The 22,236-nt window shown below is 36.3% G+C and overlaps 1 protein-coding gene across 1 annotated transcript in view; it reads left to right on the top strand.

Moving 5' to 3' along the window:
- LOC131060069 (uncharacterized) overlaps nt 1-3,540 on the top strand; it is a 47,878-nt gene extending 44,338 nt beyond the window's left edge. Inside the window, exons 3-5 of the mRNA XM_059210455.1 lie at nt 494-605; nt 1,184-1,711; nt 2,052-3,540. Of these exons, the coding sequence (XP_059066438.1) occupies nt 494-605; nt 1,184-1,711; nt 2,052-3,346 (1,935 nt within the window). The 3' untranslated portion in view covers nt 3,347-3,540. The remainder of the gene's footprint in view (nt 1-493; nt 606-1,183; nt 1,712-2,051) is intronic.
- Nucleotides 3,541-22,236: the final 18,696 nt, after the last annotated feature.

Genomic DNA, 22,236 nt, shown 5'->3' with positions numbered 1-22,236 from the left:
GATTTTAGCTTCAATTAGTGATAAAGAAGTAATTATAGGTGGCTTGGTAACAACAGATTTGTTTCTCATCTTTCTCTATCAACAAAAGATCTAATCAAAGTCAATTTCTCAGTTTTTCAGCTTGCCATTGAGCAAGATACATCTATTTTAATTCAGTATTTCACCATGCATATGTCAAAAGAGATATAGCATACGATATATACTTCACTTATTCTTTCCTAATCTCACCTGTGGCATTATTGTTTGTTTGTACGTATGATACTCAAATTATTTGCAATAATAAAAAAGGTTCTGCATCCTCTGTAGTTGTTATCACTGTTTGAATTTTTATATCTCCATTATCAATTTAGCTCATCGTGCATATTTGTTAACTTTGATTGTCATTTTGACAGCTGCTGGAATAATGTTTATCCTCTAACAGCAACTAAAGTTAATTGATGGTGGCAAATTAGAATAAGAGAGAAATCTAACTTTTTTACGTACTTTCATTTAGGCAGGTGATTTGGATGGGAGAGAGTCAAACACAGAACACATTGACATTGATTTGGCTAATGTGAAATGGAATGAGAACGAACCTTTGCCAAAGGAAGACACAAAATTGGAAGGTAAAATTAGCACAAGGTTCAAAATATGGGAAGAAACTAAAGAACATAATATTAAAAAGCTTCTGTGAGATGTCACTATTTTCTGAAGAGTTTAATATCCACACAAGTTGAAAACCAAGGACCTCCAATTTAGAAGATGCTATATTGGAAGCTTTATTGTCTCTCTTTGAAGACGAAACTAAAATGTCTTGAGTACAGATTTTGCAGTTTAAAAATATTTCTTTATGCGAGGAACAGATCCAACCTTTATATTAGATTAAATGGAAGTCTAATTCAAACTTTATTTACAGGTGAGACAGCTCAAATAGACAAGACTCTTATACACCAAGAATGTGGGCATACTGAGCAAGTGATCCCTATAGAGAACCAATTATATGATAATTCCATCTTTAATGGAACCTTAACAAGAACTGAAGAAAACAAATTTGGGAATTCAAGTGATAACGCAGATATCAATCAATTCATTATTCTTGTAGTCTAATCTGTTATATGAATGTTGAAGTTGTAGATTTTCTAAAGTTAAGGTGGAATACATAGATTGATGTCATTTGACACCTTACTCAAATTTGTTTTTACAGACTTTGCAGATGGGGATGGAACTTTGACCCATAAAAGGGAAATTGGCATATCTTTGGCTTCAGATGGTGAATTTGTTCATTACTCCAGTCAAGCTGAGGAAGTTAATGGGGATGTTGGTCTAAAAATATCTGATCCTTTGGATCATACTCCGGATTCTATAAAGGCTGAAGTGGTGAGTCGGAAAGGGTTATATGAAGGCAAGATTGAGAGTGATTCTTTGGACTGCAACTTTGGTGGGAACAATAGTTGGGAAAATGCGGGCAAAAACAAAATACAGAATTCCTTGTTGGTTAGTTTGCAAGAAGGCTTGGATCAAAGAGACAATGTGGACACCAAAGTATTCTTGCATACCTTGACTCTTCCAGAAGCAGAGAAATCTGAGGAAAAAGAGAAAGGTGAAGAATCTAACAAACATGGTAAAGGGCTTGGAGAGAAACAATGTCTTTGGGATCTTACAAAAGATGCCAGTTCATTTATTCATTCCTTGGGAAACTCATCTGAACCATTTGTGACTGAAACTACTACTGGTGAGATATTCAAAGAATGTTATAACTTTAAACAAAATTTGTGAACTATATCTTGTTTGTGGTAAATCTCAAATCTTTGATTCAAATACAAAATCAGTGAACATATGTGGGATGTGTTTTATTTCTTTATAAATGCTAGAAGCTAGTATCACCAATAAAAAATGTCTAACTACACAAAATGAGCAATTTCATAAGTACTCTACAAACAAACGTGCACTTAACATTTACTGTAAATATATATATCTGTTCACATTTTCTGATGATTCCAGATAGAAACATGTTCTTCGGTTGTTGGGATTGGTTGGAAAATAATTTCTGATGCATACAATTTGTTGTGCAGTTTTTCCTTTCTCTCAAAATGCAGTCACCAATTCTTGTCTGACAGAAAATGTGCTACAAGGAGCATGTCAGATTGTGCCCGAACAAGTTGCTGATCGAATTTCAGGAAGCAGGGGATATGCAAAGAGTACTAGCATCACATCACTTCCTAGCATTGGACTTCAAAGGCAGGAGGCACCCTTTTACACATCCAACTTGTATTGTTCCCACCACAAAAACTCAAGTATGCCACTGAAAAGGAAAGCGTGCTTTGGATGGTTGTCAGACGATGAAAATTCTCCAGAAAGGTCTGATACAGCAAGACTTAGCAATGACGATTTTGGTAAAATCAAAGAAATAGGAAGTAATGCTATGGCAACAGCCCGAGGAATCTGCTTAATAGAAAGTGACAGTTCAGAAAAAAATAAGGAACTTGAGAAAAACATTATGCTTTCAATTGAGAAACAACTACCGGATAAGTTTTCTTCAGAATACAATTGTACAGGAATTGAGGAAGATACAAGAAGACTTGCGGACCGCCCATTTCAACCCCGGACGAGCCTTTCAAAGGACACGGGTCAAAAATTTAATAGAGATAAATATGAGCAAACAGAAGTTCTTCCAAATCTGCGGCACAGAAATGAAATTAATGATGAACCGAGTTGGAAGTTTAGAAAGCTGGATATGGATGAGAATATTGGTGTGTCAAGATTTTTTAGGGCTTCACATAAAAAACAGTCTTCCCATGAACATGAAACACATAGATCTGATCACAGGAATGGTAGAACAGATGGAAAAGACTCATGGCAGCTTACCAACAACAATTCTTACGATAAAAGGACATCATATCACTCTTGGAAAGAATATCAAAGAGTTGAACCCAGAAAAAATGATTGGCACGGTCAAACTATTATCAATCAACATTTGGAGCAAGGTATTTCTTGTAATCAACAAGGAAACTTTTGTGAAGATCATTACAGGCAAGAGTACAAGAGAAACTCAGAAAAAGTGAATATTATCTCTTATAACAAAAAGTATACAGATGATGAGGGCTACGGTAGACAAAACTACACAGAATCAATAAATGTTACTGGCAAATCTTCTTTACTACATGAGAAGAGAGGTTTCCAACATCCCAAAAGTGGACACAACCATCACCGTGGAAATGGAAAAGTTGGAGACAAGTTCCACTTATTTAATATGCCAGTTGCATTGTCACATACCCAGTTTAGAAATGACAGTTATACTTTGCCACCCAAAAACCACTACAAGATGAGAAGATGGGATGTGAAGCCAGATTTCATTAAACGAAGATGAAAAGATTAGAAGAATGATGTATTTCTATTTGTAAAGGGTGAAGGATTTGGGCCCCCTGGTTGCTATCAAACACGTTGATATTTAAGGTTCTTTGTCAGTGTGAAGCAAAGATTTTTTTATTTTAACTGATCTATGACTATGCTTTACTAACTTGAACTGAGCAGCTTAAATTTATTTTCCATAATCACTCAAAGTCAATTGGGCTATTATTATTATTATTATGTCTGTTGATTGAGGTTATACCTTATACACACAGCCAACCATACAGGTTTCAAGCAATCATCTAGAAAATGATAAGAGTCAACTAGGGGAAAAGCACCAGTAATTGAGCACCCTAACTTCGCGTTTCTCAAAATCCTACGTGGAAATTTTAAATCACTCTCAATTTTTTTACAGTAGCTTACTTGGCAAGTCCCCTGCTTATAACTAAGATTTCAGCGCCACATCATCAAGTATGGTGCCACATCAACACATTTTTTGCCAAGGTGTCCAAAACAGCCCAAAAAAAAAGAGACCAATAGGCATGCAAAAGAGGGCCCAATAGTTGTGCCACTGATATGGCATCACCTGATTGGTTACTTTTACACTATAGGTTTTATTTGTTCAATTTTTGGAACAATAGGTATCAACAACCCTCACAACAATTGGTACATGCTCAACTACTGGTGCTCTTCCCCTAATGATATTGGCAAAACTTCTTTACAATTTGAGAAGAAATATTTTCAAGATCCCAAAAACTGCATACAAGTTACAACCATCGTTGTGGAAATGGAAAAGTTGGAGACAAGTTCTGTAATGCTCCGCCAGGAACCCTAAAGGAAAACAACACAACTAGGCAACTAAAGGGTGAATTAAATTTTTTTTTTAAAGATTAAGTGCATTAATTATAACAATAGCACGTTTAATAACACAACGGAAGTCTAAAACATGATTTTCTAAGGGTTACCAACAAAGATTAAATCGCAGATTATATTAACACCATGGTTAATCCAATTGTCCAATTTAAATTAGGTAAATTAAATGCTTGAGAATAAACTTACACATACATCTAAATTCTATAATGAAAGATTCAAAGTATTCCAATGCATTTATTTATCCATATTTCATTTATACAAAAGATCAAAGCAACTAAATTAACATACATTCCACCGATATAATATTAAAATATCCATAAATACATGGCTTCCAAAAATACCACGGAATCCAAAAGTTACAATATCAAGGTTACATAAAAGTTTGATACAATGACCACAAGGTCTCAACTCAACAATGATCACAAACAAGAGCTGGTACATGAACCACAAACCAAGAAACACCAGTGAAGTCATTCTTCGCCTAAAAATACAATCCAGAACATCCAATGGAAAGTGGCACTACCATTCGACCTTGTGATCCCGAAATGGAACCACCCCAGTGTGTTTAGAGATGGTAAAAAACTCTCAAGCAAACAAAATAAGACAAGTACGAAAGAACTACATGACTCCGCAAACATCCATGTGATTCAACTCACAAACACTAGCGACTCTAAGAAGAGAGTGTCATCGCATGGCTTATGGTGGTTATCCGGGTAGGCCTCCATAGGTCCCAGCCCCCATCTTGGGTTATCCTGGTAACCTCTCTCAAACCTCCGACTCCATCTAAGTTTCATGCGGACCCTACCAAATCTTTCGTGAAGACAAGATGGTAAGTTTGTCATTCCAAATCTACTCACCACATCCTGAGTTTATACAAGCACTCAACCATGTGCGAAGCACATTATCTTAATTAATATTTTAAACTAAGTTTGTCATTCCAGGCCTTCTCACCACATCCTGAGCTTATACAAGCACTCAACCATGTGCGAGGCACATTATCTTAATTAATATTTTTAACTACTCACCCCCAAATCAATTATGAGGTTATCATTTCTTAACTGACTTTCGAGGGGTTATCTTGCCATCCACTTCGGGCACGACCCCCGCTCGAAAGCCACTCTCTCGTAGGACACTAACAGGAAATGTCTCTCTACGAGAACTCTATAGTGAAACAGACAGTCGTAACTAATCCTGATTAACCACATGTGAAGGATACACAATCACTAACCTAGGATTGACCATTTGGAACAAAACACACAATGGCTCATATCAACAAGGTTACACAACAACACCCGACCAAGGGGGTACAACAACATATGACATAATGACAACTCAACCAAAATTACAACGAAATTAAGCTCGACTACAAATATCATTTACACAAGATCTTAATACAGACAATTTTTTCTTTAAACAATCAAAAACATAAAATTCTTGCAATTAAAGATTATCCAGAAAACAAGAAAATACAACTATATTAATACAAAGAAATCAATGTTGTCATTTGTCCAATAAGGTAAAATAAAATCACATAAAAATTAACCCCCTAGTTATATGTTCATGATTAATTTACAAATAATTCCGATTAGCTTATATCCATAATCTAAATTAAATTTCAAATTAAAATTATATATAATAATATAATATATTTACATAAATATATATATTCTTCAAATATAATATTATGTAATTATAGCACATTAAAACTATAATAAAATGAAGATTTAATATTGAAATAACTTTCATTTCCAATAATTACATGATAACACCTCATAAAATACTATATACATATTATTATTTTTAAACATATTAAAATTAAAATAAAACTGAACTTATAAAATTCGGTGGGCCATTTAAAAAAATTGATGAGACAGTTTTTATTTTACACGGCTACCCCCGCCAACCCTCCCGTCCCCCTCCCCCTGCTACCGTAGGTAGCAAGTACAACCGTAGGTAGTACATGCTACCTTATGGTAGCATCCGGTAGCAAGTACTACCGTCGGTAGTAACTACTGAAAATGTTATATTTATTTATTTTTAAATTTTTTTAAAAAAAAATTTAAAATTTACAATATATTAAATTTCATTTTCCAATAAAAATTTATTTCTCACAAATTTATTTAATACAATTTTTTTTTTCAAAAGTAGTTAAAAAAAACAATTTCCCTAAAACTTAAATAATCCAATAAATTTAATTAATAATTAAATATATTTCTATATATTAAAAAGGATTTCCATAGCCAAATATCGAAACAAAAATCAAACAAGAGGGAATATTTTCTCTGGTAAATCTCATTTCTCCCAAATCTTGCAATTTTCATGCACCATAAAAATCTTGGCAAAATTTGTCATATTAACTGTTCCTAATCTTCTCAAAAATTTTAATCTACAAACACTCAGGAAATAACTTCTTTCCATAAACTAGAAACTAATTTCAGAAATGGACTTTAGTCAAGAACAAGGAATAATTAGACAGGATATTAGATTTGACAAATATTTTAACACACACCCTACCTGGTATAGCTTTCCTGGAAGAACTTTGTATGAGAGATTCAATCCTTCAACAAGCTTCCAATAATTTTTCTTCATCAAAATCACTGCCTCTTTCCTGTGACTTCCCAAAAATAAAATGATATATTCCACTTTTAAACTAAAATTCTAAGTTGCATATATTTTTCTCAAAAACCCTAATATTTAATTTTAGTAATTAAAAGCAATTTTATTTTTCTTTTCTAATTCCTAACAAAGGAATAAATTACATGCAATAAACAAAAATCATTTTTTTCTTTTCTTTTCTCATTCAAATTAATTAATTTCCTAAAAAAAAGAATTAAAGCAATACTTTAATTTAATTCTAATTTATTCTGATGTTCTTTTATTTATTTAAAATTTTAGGAAACAATAAATGAAATTAATCTAATTTATTTTTCACTAAAATTAAATAAAATATATTTCTAATATCATGCAGCTTGCAACTTAATTTAATAACTTCTTTTAATTAATTAAATTTATTATCTCAATGCATAAAATACATAATTCAAAAATACCAACTATGAGATAACTCCATAAATTGAATTAATTAATTAAATCCACTAAAACACACAAACTCAACAAACCCCAAACAAAGACTCAAAAAAAGTCAAATGACAATACACGAAGGCCAAACAAATTGACAGGACGACCAACTGACGACATTCACAAGAGTGTAACTAGTTAAAATAGGGTCAACTACTACCTCCTCCACTTCCATCGGACAAATATAAGGCACGCTCAGACCTATGAAGCCAGGTGGAGACGATACCCCGTACCTACCTGGTACTTGTACCTGCAATATCCTCCGTCACCGAACCACACATGCATATATACAATATAGAAAACACGACATACACACCGATGAAGGAGAATTGCGACGTTCCCTGTCTCACCGGAGTGAGTGAAGTAAAATCATCTCCTTGCATCCAATACACCCACAGACACAACATATAATTTCACATTGCATAGATAACATAAAGTGTCAGTACATAGCAATAATCCATAAAATGTCATAAATCACAAGTACTGAAATACTGCAAATAAATTATGCATCTCATATCCAGATAAAGCATGAAATAATGTCATATAAGTTTGAATAACATATCATGGTAATGTATCCACTAAAAGTAAACAATAATAAAATCTGAGTCTAATAAGTTCAAATGAGGAGACGTACTACATTATCCCCCCCAAAACTAGGCTTACTCCTGGAAGTCTAAAACAAATAAGAATACAACTCTCTCATCTTCGTTGCATCCTCCCAAGTCGTTGATGTCTCATCATTTGGGTCCCATAGGACCCTTACCTGGTCGATGGTGCGACCCCTGAGGATCAAATCCCGACACTGAAGAATGCGCACGGGCTCCATGGAAAGTTGTCCGTCCTTGACCTGCAAAGAGTTCCAATCAAGAACATGTGTGTAATGTCCCCTTCTCATTGACGACCTTCCAGTGGTCCATTAGGCTATTCCTAAGACCTGTAGGCTAGGTGGAATGAAGAATGAGAGGTCCAGCATTGATGAAACGAGGACTTATTATTCTTAGTAAGTCAGGGAATGACTATTTTAGTGACACTGTCCTACTGAGCTCTCCATGCTCTATCTCTGGGCATGAAGATCATGCTTTTCGGAGCATTAGTTCTTGACTTACTATTTTTAGTAAGTGGCAGTATGACATAATTTTATTTCTGGTAGTGGATAGGGTCCTAATTCTGTAGCAGTTCAGTGGTCTCCTGGCTCAATTTCATCTAGGTTTGGATAGTTATCAGTACAGGAGTCATATGTGACAAATTAAATATTATTTCCTTATCATAAGGTTAATATTTAATTAATCTGATTAATTGCTACTGATTTATTGAATTTGGGATTAATGCTTATTTTTTATCTTAAGTATTTGGCGAAATTCTTGTGTAATAAGGGACGTCGAATTTATTTGGAGGGATATTATTTTATATTGCATCTCTCTTCTTTGCCAAGTAATTAATGTGGGTCCAAGCATTGGGTGTGAGGTTTGACTTGTGGGGAAATGGCGCCACACTTGGGTCCACATGTAGTGGAATGAAATGCAAATGAAATGCATTGAAATTGAAGGAATTTGCATTTGAGTTTGAGGTGTGTGAAGTTATAAATATGAGACTTGGGCTCCCATTTGCATCATCTTGAAAAATTGTAATGTTATGTCATCGATTTGATGACAGAACTTGAGGCTTAAGAGTGCGTCTCCCTAGTGCTACCCGGTTTCATACTTGAAATACAATACCTAGCTGTGTATTGTATTCTCTTACATTCTTAGAGTTGGCCGTAGACAATTTTGATGCTGAAGTGATTCTGGAGACTGCTAGTTTTGTTTGTGGCTGAAGCACATTTTCAATCACACCTCTTTGTTGGAGCGACTGACGGTTATGGGTATCAACTCTATCCTCCTTCCTAGCAATGGTGATTCATTTTGTGAGTTTTTAGCAATTTTCATTAAGCAATGAATTTCCTAGACAAAATCGAACTTCCTAGGCATAGTGTGGGTTTTTGTACTTGCATTGGGATGTGTGCCAAATAAATATTGGGTTGTTTGGATTGTAGTTTGGATTGGTTGTTGTGAGTGATATATTGTGGGTTTGGGACTGATTTGAGTTGATTCAGGTGAAAAACGAGGGAGTTATGAGCATTTTGGAGTTTCCATAGGCTGCTGATTTATACTTTCAGCTTGCAGATTGGTTGTAACAGAAATTTATATTCTTGTTGTAGAAATCTACATTACTCTTCTTATCTTATCTCTATTTTGTAAGGTTGTTTCTGTAGTACTGATCATCCATTCTTGTTGTTCTTATTTGTAATCCCCACTGCATAAGTGGAAGAGGCTGGTTTGTTGCCTTCTTGCTTGTAATTCAGTTTATGTACTCAGTCCTCCCATTTAATAAGTGGTCGAGTGATAAGTTTTAATACAATGGTCCTCCCGCTGAAATATGCGGTAGAGTGATAGCTTAATGTAATGTCCTCTCGCTGAAATATGCAGCAGAGTGATTGAGTTTCAGTTTCTTGTTATTTTCCCTTGGTTGGTTTACCGCCAAGAGTTTGTTTTATGTCCTGTTGGATAAGCAGAAGGGGCTGGCTTGCCTCCCAAGCATTGTAATTTCAATTTGTTTTATGGTGCTAACGATCCCTGGAACACCGTATGCTCTCACCCTCGCAGCTTGGGCTCTCAGTGAATAAAAGGTGGAAGGGTTCCCTTTCAGCAGTTTGGATTATTTCTCTAACCTTAACGGGTTGATGTGTTTGCTTGTAACTCTTACTGTTAAAAAAATAAAAATTACTAGAATATTACAGTGGTATCAGAGCTAGTTTTCCTGCCAGCCTGTGAGAGTTAGTGGGTTCAGAAGTCTCCATGAGTGATAGAGACGTCAGATACTACAACAGAGAGCAGAAGAGATAGTAGTTTTAGATTCCTATAGTGCCCGAAAAGGACACATTTTCAGAAGTACTGAGAAACAAAGGGAATGATCTAGATACCTCAGATTCAGTGGATTCAATGGTAGATAAGACTACAGAACCAAATGAGGCACCCGATAAGAAGGCAGATAGACAATTGAATGTCATGATGGACACGATGTCTCTACTACTGGCCAAGCTCAACCAGAATGTTGTTGGGGTCACTAATCAACCCAACAATAGATCAGAAGCCAACACTTCTAACACTCCTGTCGGTAATGGAAATGGGAGTAACAACGAGAGTAACAATGGAGGTTCAGCCCCAAGGCCTTTACAACCTGTATTTTTGCCAAAAGAAGTACAACAAGATGAAATAGAGATACCCACAACTGATGAAATAAGAAACAACTACATGGAGTATGCTTCCCTTCCTGGTGAGATCCGAGATATCCTAACTCTAGATTAGTTTATGAATCAGAAAATGAAGAGAGGAAGGAGGAATGACTACAAGTTTGCTGCCCCAAGAGATTTTCAGAAAGCTCTTGGAAGAGTGACCTTAGCACACTTTGATGGAAGCGCTAAGAGTACAGCTAGAGCATGGGTACAGAAGTTGGACAATTACTTGTCCTTGAGACCTATGCCAGAGGAGGATGCCATCAAGTTTGTTACCTTTCACTTGGATGGAGTGGCCCACGAATGGTGGTACCATGCGTTGGTCACCCTTGGTCATAACTTAATCACCACCTATGCTGATTTCACCAACAAACTGATTGAGAGATTCGACACTAAGGATCCAGAGGTGAAGTTTAGAGAACTTGCACAATTGAGGCAACAAGGTTCATTGGACACTTACGCGATTGAATTCCAAAACCTATCAGTCATGGTGAGTAGCATCTCGGAGAAGCGGTTAGTTGTCATTTTCACTAAAGGACTTGAAGAACCTTTGAGAGGATGGGTCAAAGCTTTTGATTTGCCCACCTTGACAGAGGCTATTAAAAAATCTAGAAGTATGGAGTTGGCTACCCCAAAGAGTAAAATTCAGTCCAAGTCTTTCCCTTTTAGAAAGGATAAGAAGAAGTTCACTAATCAGACCAAGAGGTTCCCTCCGTGTATGGATGATGGGCTCCGTCAAGAGCTCCGGAGAAAGAATTTTTGTTATTCTTGCAGAGAAACTTGGGTTCCCGGACATAAGTGTCATGGAAAAGGGAATTTGCATCAGATGAAGTGTTATTTAGAAGATGGATCAGATTCTGAAACTTCGGAACAACAAACTGAAGTTGAGGACAACGAGTATGAAGAGGCCCCTGAAGGGTCTGAATTTGGGTCAGAAGATAGAGGAGTGGTTGCTCAACTCTCAAGCATTCACAAAAATGAATCCTTCAGAGTTTGGGGTATGATTGGAGAGCATCGTGTCATAGCTCTCATTGACACAGGTGCAACACAACTTCATTGATGAAAGGATTGTTGCAAAAAAAGGACTAGTGGCAGAGGAAGTTGAGGGCTTCAAAGTCATGGTAGCAGATGGCTCCACTATATCCTGTAACCGAATGATTTCCAACATGTCTCTGAAGTTGGGAAATCATAAAATCAGAGATGATTTCTTTGTGGTGAGCATTGGAGGGACTGATGATGCAGGCCTCGGGATTCAATGGCTGAGGTCTCTTGGTGAAATCACACTAAACCTACAAACCATGGAGCTGAAATTCATGTCTGAAGGGAAGAAGGTAGTGTTGAGAGGAATGTCGCATGGGGGACTTAAAGTGGTCTCCTTGAAAAGAATGGAAAGGTTGATCCGCCATAATCAGGCGGAGTGGGCAGCAGAGTGTTTGATAATGCCTTCCAATCCATCGGTAGATAAGGGCAGCTATTCCTCAGATATTTCAGCAATGATCAAGGATAGAAGAAAGATCATGGTCATGCCTTCAGAACCACAAAAGGAGCACATAAATTATCCTGAAGACATTCAAGCTTTGATAACCAAGAGAAGAAAGGTGTTTGAAAATCCACCTCTTAGTAGGCCTCTTGAAAGAGGTGTCAAATGCATTATTGAGCTTGAAGAAGGAGCTAAGCCAGTCATGGCTACTCCTTATCGATATCTTGAGAAGCACAAGGATGAGATTGAGAAAGCAATCTAGGAATTGCTTGACATGGGTTACATACGACCTAGCAAAAGCCCATTTGCTTCGGCTATTGTTTTGGTGAGAAAGAAGGATGGAACCATGTGCATGTGTGTGAATTACAGAGCCCTGAATCAGAAAACCATCAAGAATCGGTATTCTATTCCGAGGATTGATGAGCTCATTGACGAGCTACATGGGGCGGTTTTCTTTTCCAAGATTGACCTCAGGTCGGGGTACCATCTGATCAGAATGAGAGTGTCACATATGGAGAAGATTGCTTTTAGATGCCACTTTGGGCATTTTGAGTTCCTAGTCATGCCCTTTGGTTTGACTAATACACCTGCTACATTCCAATCATGCATGAACAAAACCTTCCAAGAATAGTTAAGGAAGTTTGTTTTGATAATTTTTTATGACATACTAATATTCAGCAAATCTTGGAAAGAACATTTACAACAGTTGGATGAAGTGTTGAGTATATTAGAATCTAAATCCATGTTTGCTAAGGAGTCCAAGTGTGAATTTGGGATGGAAGAGTTGCTCTACCTTGGTCACATTATGATTGCGGGTGGTGTGAAGGTGGATCCTAAAAAGATTAGAGCCATCATTGATTGGCCTACTCCCAAAAATATAACACATTTGAGGGGATTTTTTGGGTTGTGTGGATTCTATCGGAGGTTTGTGAAGGGATATTCTCAGTTGGTTGCCCCCCTTCCAGATCTTACAAAGAAAGGAGCTTTTGAATGGTCCAAAAAGGCACATACAACATTTGAGCAGTTTAAAGGGATCATGAATTCCTGCCCTGTTTTAGCATTACCTGATTTCACCAAGCTATTTGAGCTACAGTGTGATGCATCTCGAGAAGGTGTTGGTGCGGTCTTCATGCAAGATAAACATCCTATAGTCTTTGAGAGCAGAAAGTTGAGAGGTCCGGAGAGACTGTATTTCATTTATGACAAGGAATTGCTTATCATAATGCATGCCCTTGCAAAATTCGGGCAGTATCAGGTGGGGAGTAAATTCATTGTTAAGACTGATCACAATAGTCTTAAACACTTCATGCATCAGAAGGATTTAAATGAGAGACAACAGAAATGGATGAGTAAGTTGCAGGCTTATGATTTTGATATTGAGTATGTTAAAGAGAAAAACAATGTTGTGGTAGATGCCTTGTCCAAAAGACCCCATTTAAGCTCACTTGGCGAGCTTACTGTTGATTGGAAGAAGTTGTTGCTTGTTGATTATGCCAAAAATCAGTTTGCAACCAGCCTTATAGAAGGTACTTTTCATGATGAAAGGTACAAACTGGTTGAGGGATTGATACTATATAAGGGAAGAATCTTCATAGTAGCTGAATCTAAGTTAAAAAAGAAGATCTTGAAGACTTTCCATGACATCCCCCTTGCTGGTCACCAAGGAAGATCCAGGAGAGATTCTCTTGAAAGGGACTTAAAAGTGATGTTTTGAAGTACATTAAGGAGTGTCATACATGTCAGAAGAACAAATATGAGCACACTCTACCAACTGGTTTGTTACAACCCTTGCCTATTCCCGGTCAAAAATGGGAGAGTATCTCCATTTCTTTGCCATCACCAGCTCTTTTACAGCAGCACAAGTTGCTGAAGTGTTCTTCTGGGAGGTGTTCAGATTACATGGTTTACTGAAGAACATTGTGAGTGATAGGGACAATAGGTTCCTAAGTGTTTTTTGGGAGGATATTTTTAGATTGTGTGGTACTGTGCTCACTCCAAGCACCAGTTATCACCCTCAAACTGATGGGTAGACCAAGATAGTGAATAAGTGGTTGGAAGGTTATCTAAGAAACTATGTCTCGGAGCAACAGAATACTTGGGTGAGATGGCTTCACCTAGGATAATATTATTACAATTCCTCCTATCACATGTCCATCTGTATGTCACCATTTATGGCACTATATGGTTATGAAACTCCTAGCTTCGCAGACTTGGTATTTGGTGATAGCAGAACCCCTCAGGCAAAAGACATGTTGCAGCAGAGTCAAGATATTTTGAGGATTCTGAGGGACAATCTACAACATGCATAGAATTAACAAAAGTTGTATGTTGATCAGTAGGGAATTGAGCGCACCTTTGAGGTGGGCAATATGGTTTATTTGAGGCTCCAACCATACAGACAGTCTACTCTCAAGAAGAGTGGGGTTGAGAAATTGAAGCCAGCAAGCAGCAAGATCCATAATGTATTTCATGTGTCTCGTCTTAAGAAGGCTTTGGGACATAATGTTGTTGCTTCAGTTGAGTTACCTCCTCTTGATGAGGAGGGAGAGTTGGTTTTGGTTCCTGAAGCTATGCTTGAATTTAGAGAATGATCTTTGAGGAGAAGAGTGATCAGGGAATACTTGATCAAATGGAAGAATCTACCAGCTGAGGATGCTACGTGGGAAAATGAGGAGATTTTATTGCATCCAGTCTTACAGTTACTTGAAGACAAGAAATTTTGGGGAGGGCAGACTATAATGTCCCCTTCTCATTGACGACCTTCCAGTGGTCCATTAGCCTATTCCTGAGACCCGTAGGCTAGGTGGAATGAAGAATGAGGGGTCCAGTATTGATGAAATGAGGACTTACTATTCTTAGTAAGTCAGGGAATGACTATTTTGGTGACACTATCCTACTGAGCTCTCCATGCTCTATCTATGGGCGCGAAGATCATGTTTTTCAGAGCATTAGTTCTTGACTTACTATTTTTATTAAGTGGCGGTATGACATAATTCTATTTCTGGCAGTGGATAGGGTCCTGATTTTGCAGCAATTCAGTGGTCTTCTTGGCTTAGTTTCATTCGGGTTTGGATAGTTATCAGTACGAGAGTCATGTGACAAATTAAATATTATTTTCTTATCATAAGGTTTAATATTTAATTAATTTGATTAATTGCTACTGATTTATTGAATTTGGGATTAATCCTTATTTTTTATCTTAAGTATTTGGTGAAATTCTTCTATAATAAGCGATGTCGAATTTATTTGGAGGGATATTATTTTATATTGCATCTCTCTTCTTTGCCAAGTAATTAACGTGGGTCCAAGCCTTGGGCGTGAGGTTTGACTTGTGGGAAAATGGCGCCACACTTGGGTCCACATGTAGTGGAATGAAATGCAAATGAGAGGCGTTGAAATTGAAGGAATTTGCATTTGAGTTAGAGGTGTGTGAAGTTATAAATGTGAGACTTGGGCTCCCATTTGCATCATCTTGAAAAATTGTAATGTTATGTTGCTAGTTTGGCGACAGAACTTGAGGTTGCGGAGTGTGTCTCCCTAGTGCTATTCGGTTTCGTACTTGAAATATAGTACCTAGTTGTGCATTGTGTTCTCTTACATTCTCAGAGTTGGCCGTAGACAATTTTGATGTTGAAGTGATTCTGGAGACTGCTGGTTTTGCCTGTGGCTGAAGCACATTTTCAATCATACATCTCTGCTAAAGCGACTGACGATTATGGGTATCAGCTCTATCCTCCTTCCCAACAATGGTGATTCATTTTGTGAGTTTTTAGCAATTTTCATTAAGCAATGAATTTCCTAGATAAAATCAAACTTCCTAGGTATAGTGTGGGTTTTTGTACTTGCATTGAGATGTGTGCCAAATAAATATTGGGTTGTTTGGATTGTAGTTTGGATTGGTTGTTGTTGTGAGTGATATATTATGGGTTTGGGACTAATTTGAGTTGATTCGGGTGAAAAATGAGGGAGTTATGAGCATTTTGGAGTTTCCATCGGCTATTGATTTGTACTTTCAGCGTGTAGATTGGTTGCAACAGAAATTTATATTCTTGCTGTAGAAATCTGCATTACTCTTCTCATCTTATATGTATTTTGTAAGGTTGTTTCAATAGTACTGATTGTAGACACCTAAAATTGTCCAGACTAATTAAATAAATATCTTTATTTCTTTATTTAATTAATTATTTAAGCCTAATTCTTCTATTAATTAAATAAATATTTATTTATTTAATTAATTCATTTATCCTCTTCTAGCCTTATTTCTCATCTAAATAAATACATTTATTTATTTAAATTGTCTTTTCCTAAATTAAATAAATACTTTTATTTATTTAATTGATCCCACTTCCTCTATTAATTAAATAAATCTTTATTTATTTAATTAATTCATTAGCCTTTTCTACCCATGACACATGTCATTCATCTCTTAATTCCTACACTACCTACCCTTTTCATTATTTTTTTATTTCCTCTACCTACCCTCTAATCATAGCCGACCATTTATCTTTTACACCTCTTAATCTTTCCCTCCATTTCTTATAGTGTCTTCTATATAAGAGGATGCTTCCTTCATTATCAACCTTGGCTAACTATCTGACTACTCTAGCATTCGAACTTTCATATGCGATCAAGTCTACTTGCAACCACATTTCCGTTCTTTGTTGAGCTCTTCTACACACATAAAATCGGAGAGCAAATATATCAAGCAAGATCAATGGAGATCCACACCCTATTGAACATGTGATGGTATAATCTTTGTGATTTCATTTGATTTGCATTGTCTTAGATAATCTTCATATGTTATGGTGGGTCTTTATTGTTGTTAGGCTAGGATTTTGTAGTTGAATTCATTTAGTCTTTCAATATTATTGTTGTTTCCATTTTCACCGTATACATTTTGGCACGTCCGGTGGGACTCTTGTCCCTTTTACATTTAACATCTTTTGTTGTAGATTTTGTGCTTTTGAAGTTGCAGATTTGACATTTCCAACATTTCAAAATTTTCGCATCTGTGCACTTTTGGATCGCGTTTTTTATTTTTTGCCGCGTTTGTGACTTCTGGAATTGCGTTTGCGCCTTCGACATTATTTTATTTTTGCAGATTACAGAGCCACATTTGTGTTCTCTAATCGCATTTGCGACGCATCCAGACACATTTATGTCTGCGAGCCGCATCTGTGTTCGGGAGCCACGTCTGTGTCATATCTAGGTGCATTTACGTATTTTAATAGCGTTTGTGTTACTGATAATTGCGTCTGTGTTCAATTTTTGCATTTCGGTTTCTTTGATTTTAGTTTTTCGTTATTCGGGTTTCAAATCTGGTTTATTTTGAGTTAACATCTTCAGATCTAGCTAACAAAATTGATGCAACTTGTCTTGAAAGCAAAATCATTTTGTCAAAGGCCCCTATTTCACAAAGTCTTTTGGATCTTAAAATTTACCTAACTTGTGTGCTTGCAGGAAGGGGTGATCATTTGAAACAATCCAAACTACTAACAAATATTTGTTGCAGGACCTTGGCAAGGGTTTTTTATCTTTATTGTGTGCCTTGTTTTCATAGATTAGCTAGCACTTCAATTGGTGCACTAAAATTGAACTAGTATCTTTTATGTCTTGAGCAATAGGCTCTTTTTGTTTAATCTCTAGAGGGTTTGTCTCCCCATGTGGTCAATTGGACTACTAGTGAGAAGAGAACGACCCAAGTGGTAGCGAGGAAAACCCACCTCTTCCAAACCACTATAAACAACTATATCCATAGTGAAAACTATGGATAATATGTGTTGATTAGTTCATACTGACACTATGTCTCCCCATAAACTCGTTTGATCAAATTTATTTGATCATTTATAGGGTGTAACCCCTATCGGTTGGGAGCCTTCTGTATTTACAAAGCTGAAAGTGCCGCATGTATCGCCACACGAGCGGATGCCCTTACTAGCACCTTTTTATTTTAGAAGCCAAAATCCTTCTAGTTGTTAGGTTGGGAGGTCGAACCTCTAGAGCGACCCACACACATATGGTTCTTAGTAGAGATACAAAGTTCACCATGGGGAGTTTTCATGGGGACTAATGCTTGGCTACCCCGAGAAGTGAGTGTCGAGGGTGGAGCCAATGGGGTCAAGCATCTAAGTATTTGCTCTGAATAGCATAGCCTTGGGGGAAACCCCATGTGGGATCAACAACTATTGTCCTAGCCAACCATAAGAATTGTGCTTGTCTTATTTTGAACAATCAAACATTCAAGACCAAACATCAAAACGTTGTGTCTTTGGTGTCTTCAAGTGTATGCAAAAAAATTTTACATCAAACAACACACTTTTTTGAGTCATTTTGAATCTAGACACTTACAAAAATTGAGTCCTCATCAACATTGTGTCCTCTTGTCATGAAAAATAGTCAAAATTTTAGATTTGGTCACAACAAGTCAGTTCATAGATTGGAAAAATTGCACAAAGTTTTCAGAAACGTGTTTGTGTCTGACAAAACTGCGTTTGTGTCATCTAACCGTATCTGTGAAGGGCAGGAATGCATCTATGTTCTCTTAAGCAACATTGCACTTACAAAATCACATAAATGCGTTTGTGTCTGACAAAACCGCGTCTGTGTCATTTAAGTGCGTCTGTGAAGTATAAAGGCACGTCCGTGTTCAGAATTGAAAAACTTTTACAATCCAGCAAACAAGAACAGTTAGTTTTAGACTTATGGAGCTTCCTAAGCTATCTCTTTAGGTTTTCATCTAGAATTTAACCTATCTTTGGGTCTCACAAAGTTCATCATTGATTTACATCTTGCATTACATTCACATTTGTCTAAACTTGAGTCAAAAGGTCACTTGCTTGTCCTCATCATACTTTGTCAACACATTACATATAACAACATTTTGCTAAGTGGTCCCTCATCAAGGTCTATCACCTTTGGGTCTCATTTGGTTTTACTTAGAGTCAAGGTCAACTTACCTCATCAAGAGAAACTATCATCTCTTTAAAAGTCACACCTACTCTACTACATACATACTTGGTCTTACACTTTGGACATTGCAAGTACACTTCAAATTCATTTACATTCCATCCAACTCTTGGTCTTCCATACTCTTTCCATTTTCATGTAGTCTCACACATCTTGGTCAAGACCTAGTTCATGGTTGAAACCCGTTCCCAAAAATCTAGGAGAAAAGCTAAAGAGGCTCAAGAGTCTGCAAACATGAGTTCCTATGAGTATGACAATAATATCTTTTTCAATTCTGATCATACTACATTACCTTACATGGATGCTTATAGAAACATTCCAAATATTGAGAACATGGACACTACAAACAACAATGACACACACAATGACAATATGGACAACATTTCAATACATTCAGCAGAAGTGGAAGACTCCATTATGGATCCCTGTTTCAATCGATTGGTTGAGGAGATAATGAGGAGAGATAGACAATATTTCTTACAAGTGATGGCACAAAGTGGAGCCAAGATCCCTCATAATTTTGACATGTCTCAAATAATGGAAAATCGATCTTTGCAAAAACCTCACCTCAACATGGATCAAAGGAGGCCTAATAGTGGAGGCAATAGGGGACCACATATGGTGCCTGAATCATCATCATCGTTGTTTCAAAAACTGGAGGTCCCATACACACATGGTCAAGCATATGATACTCACCTTTGCAGGCCATTATGGAAATCTTATGCAGAAAAATATACTCAATCATATACCAATGCTAAGGATCAACCACTAAAGCAATTGGATATCCAAAGGCATGCTCAAAATTTGGACACAAGGAAACCTCGCGTCAAATTTTGGGGCAACACACTAGAACAAACTCATGACATACCTATAGAGTATGGTATACATGGACATAGCAGATATTCCATTCCTCATCATGACTCTATACCAAGTGGTCCTTATACGCAACATCAATATAGACCTCCTCCATATGAATATGTGTATGACCAATATCATCCATATATGCAGCATGCTCCTCCTCCACCCAGTGCCTCATGCATGGGATATGGTCTAAGAAGTCGATCTCCACCAAAGAACAATTTGGAACAGAAAATTAAGGATTTACAAAAGAAAATGGAGGACATAAATACACCAAAGCCAACTTATACAATGAGAGACATATGTCCTTATCCATTTGACAAAAGCATTTTAATGCCTCTATTTCCTACACACTTTGTGACACCTAAGTCTGATAAGCATAGAGGAAAAGGGGATCCTAAGGCACATATAAGACAGTTTTTCACAACCTGCATTAAGGTAGCGGCAGAAGAGACATATTTGATGAGATTATTCCCACAGAGCTTACAAGCTATGGAATGGTTCTCCCAAATCCCACCTGGAATTAAATCATGGCATGACTTAGCAGAGGTATTTATCCAGCATTTCTCATACAACATAGAAACAGACATATCAGTCACCACTTTGTGCAACACCAAGAAAAAGGATGGAGAATATTTTTCATCATTTTTACAAAGATGGAGGAATCTAGCCAGTAGATGCTCTTGTGAAATTTCACAAAAACAAATGGTAGAGATGGTCACCCAAAATGTTAACAAATACATTAGTTATGATCTAAGGAAAGCTTGCTTGTCCACTTTGAAGGACGTCATTGAAAAAGGCTTGGCAACAGAGAAGGTCCTAATTGAGTAAGGAGACATCAAAATATTCAAAGAAAACAAAGACTATAAAGGAAAAGACAAGCCAAGATTTTGGAATAAAAACAAGAACACAATCAATGATTATGTTGTGGATGCCAATATAGTGCGACCCAAAATCATTTTTTCCAGATCAAGCTCTATAAACAATCAGGTGATTACTCAAACAACTTCCAAGTCACGAAGGAAGTACACTCCATTGGGAGAACCACTAGAATCAGTTTTCAAAAAACTAGTGGCAAACAAAATAATAACAATTCCAGATCTATCTTCATATGAGCTAAAGGTTAAACCAAATTGGTGGAATGATGATGAGTATTGTGAATTTCATAAGAGCAAGGGTCATAAGACAGGAAATTGCCATCGACTGAAGAACATCATACAAGATCTTATTGATAGAGGTGACATTGAGATTGAGGGACACTCATCCAATCAAGAGCATGAGATGTTTAAGGAACCATTCCCAAAGCATGACAAGGGAAAAGCTAAAGCCACAGAATGACCATGTCACAACCCTCCTTTATCACCTTTTGATTTAAAATACAAACTCTATTATATTTCTTTTGAATAAACTATTGAATGAATATTATAAAGGAATAAAAATAATAAATCACACACACATGGAAAATAAACCTTTTTTTAAAATGTTTATTTAAACTTCCTCACCCAAATTATGGCACATGTTGTAGGAGGAATAAGAAGCTTCTAGAGGCTTCTCCACCACCTTGCATGTAACTCCTCCCACTAAGTCTAATCAATTTGCATGAAGGCCAAATTTGGAGAGAATCTCTATTTTTTTAAAAAAAATTAGGTAGTGGAATTTGGAATTTTTTTCTTATAAAAGATGTACAAGTTTTCAAAAAGAGGTGTTGGCTATTCCATAAGAAATTCTTCAAGTAAAATTTTCCTTTGTAGTCAATTTTCATTTTCAGCTAAGATTTTTGTTTGGGAGGACTTCTCTTCAAGTTTGGAGGATCAAGGAAGATTCATAGAGGATTCCACACCATTTCCAAGCACCCAGGTTCTTTTCAATTTAGTTTTTCATACATCTTATTCTTGCTGTAAATTAGATTAGATTAAATTTGTTTAAGAAATTAGATCCATTAGTTTCAAACTTGATTGAATTGTTTTAAAAAAAAAAAAAATTTAGAATCATTTGTTTCAAAATTTGATGAGAATTAGTTTCATTTGTTTTCAGATTCTTGATAAGAATTAGATCCATTAGTTTCAAATTTTGATAAGAATTAGATTCATTGTTTAAGAAGTTAGATCCAGATTAAATTGCTTTTTTTTTTTTTTCTTATTAAGTTTTAGATTGATTCTTGCTGAGGTAGAACCATCTTTATTTTCTCTAGAATCATCTCTCTGGTTATTGTTATCTGAATCTCATCCTCTAAAGAGATTTCGTTGTAATTATTTCCTCTGTATCTGGTTATATAAATTCTCTGTAAAAAAAAAAAGAAATTATTTGAAAGTAAGGATAGATTTCACTGCGATTATTCTAAATTTCTATCCCTGTAATATTTAAATCTGTATGCTTGATTCTTTCT

This window comes from Cryptomeria japonica, chromosome 8 (assembly GCF_030272615.1).
Source record: "Cryptomeria japonica chromosome 8, Sugi_1.0, whole genome shotgun sequence".
In the NCBI taxonomy this organism is placed as follows: Eukaryota; Viridiplantae; Streptophyta; class Pinopsida; order Cupressales; family Cupressaceae; genus Cryptomeria; species Cryptomeria japonica.
The sequence above is the reverse complement of the archived record's forward strand: the minus strand, read 5'-3'. Positions and strand labels throughout refer to the sequence as shown.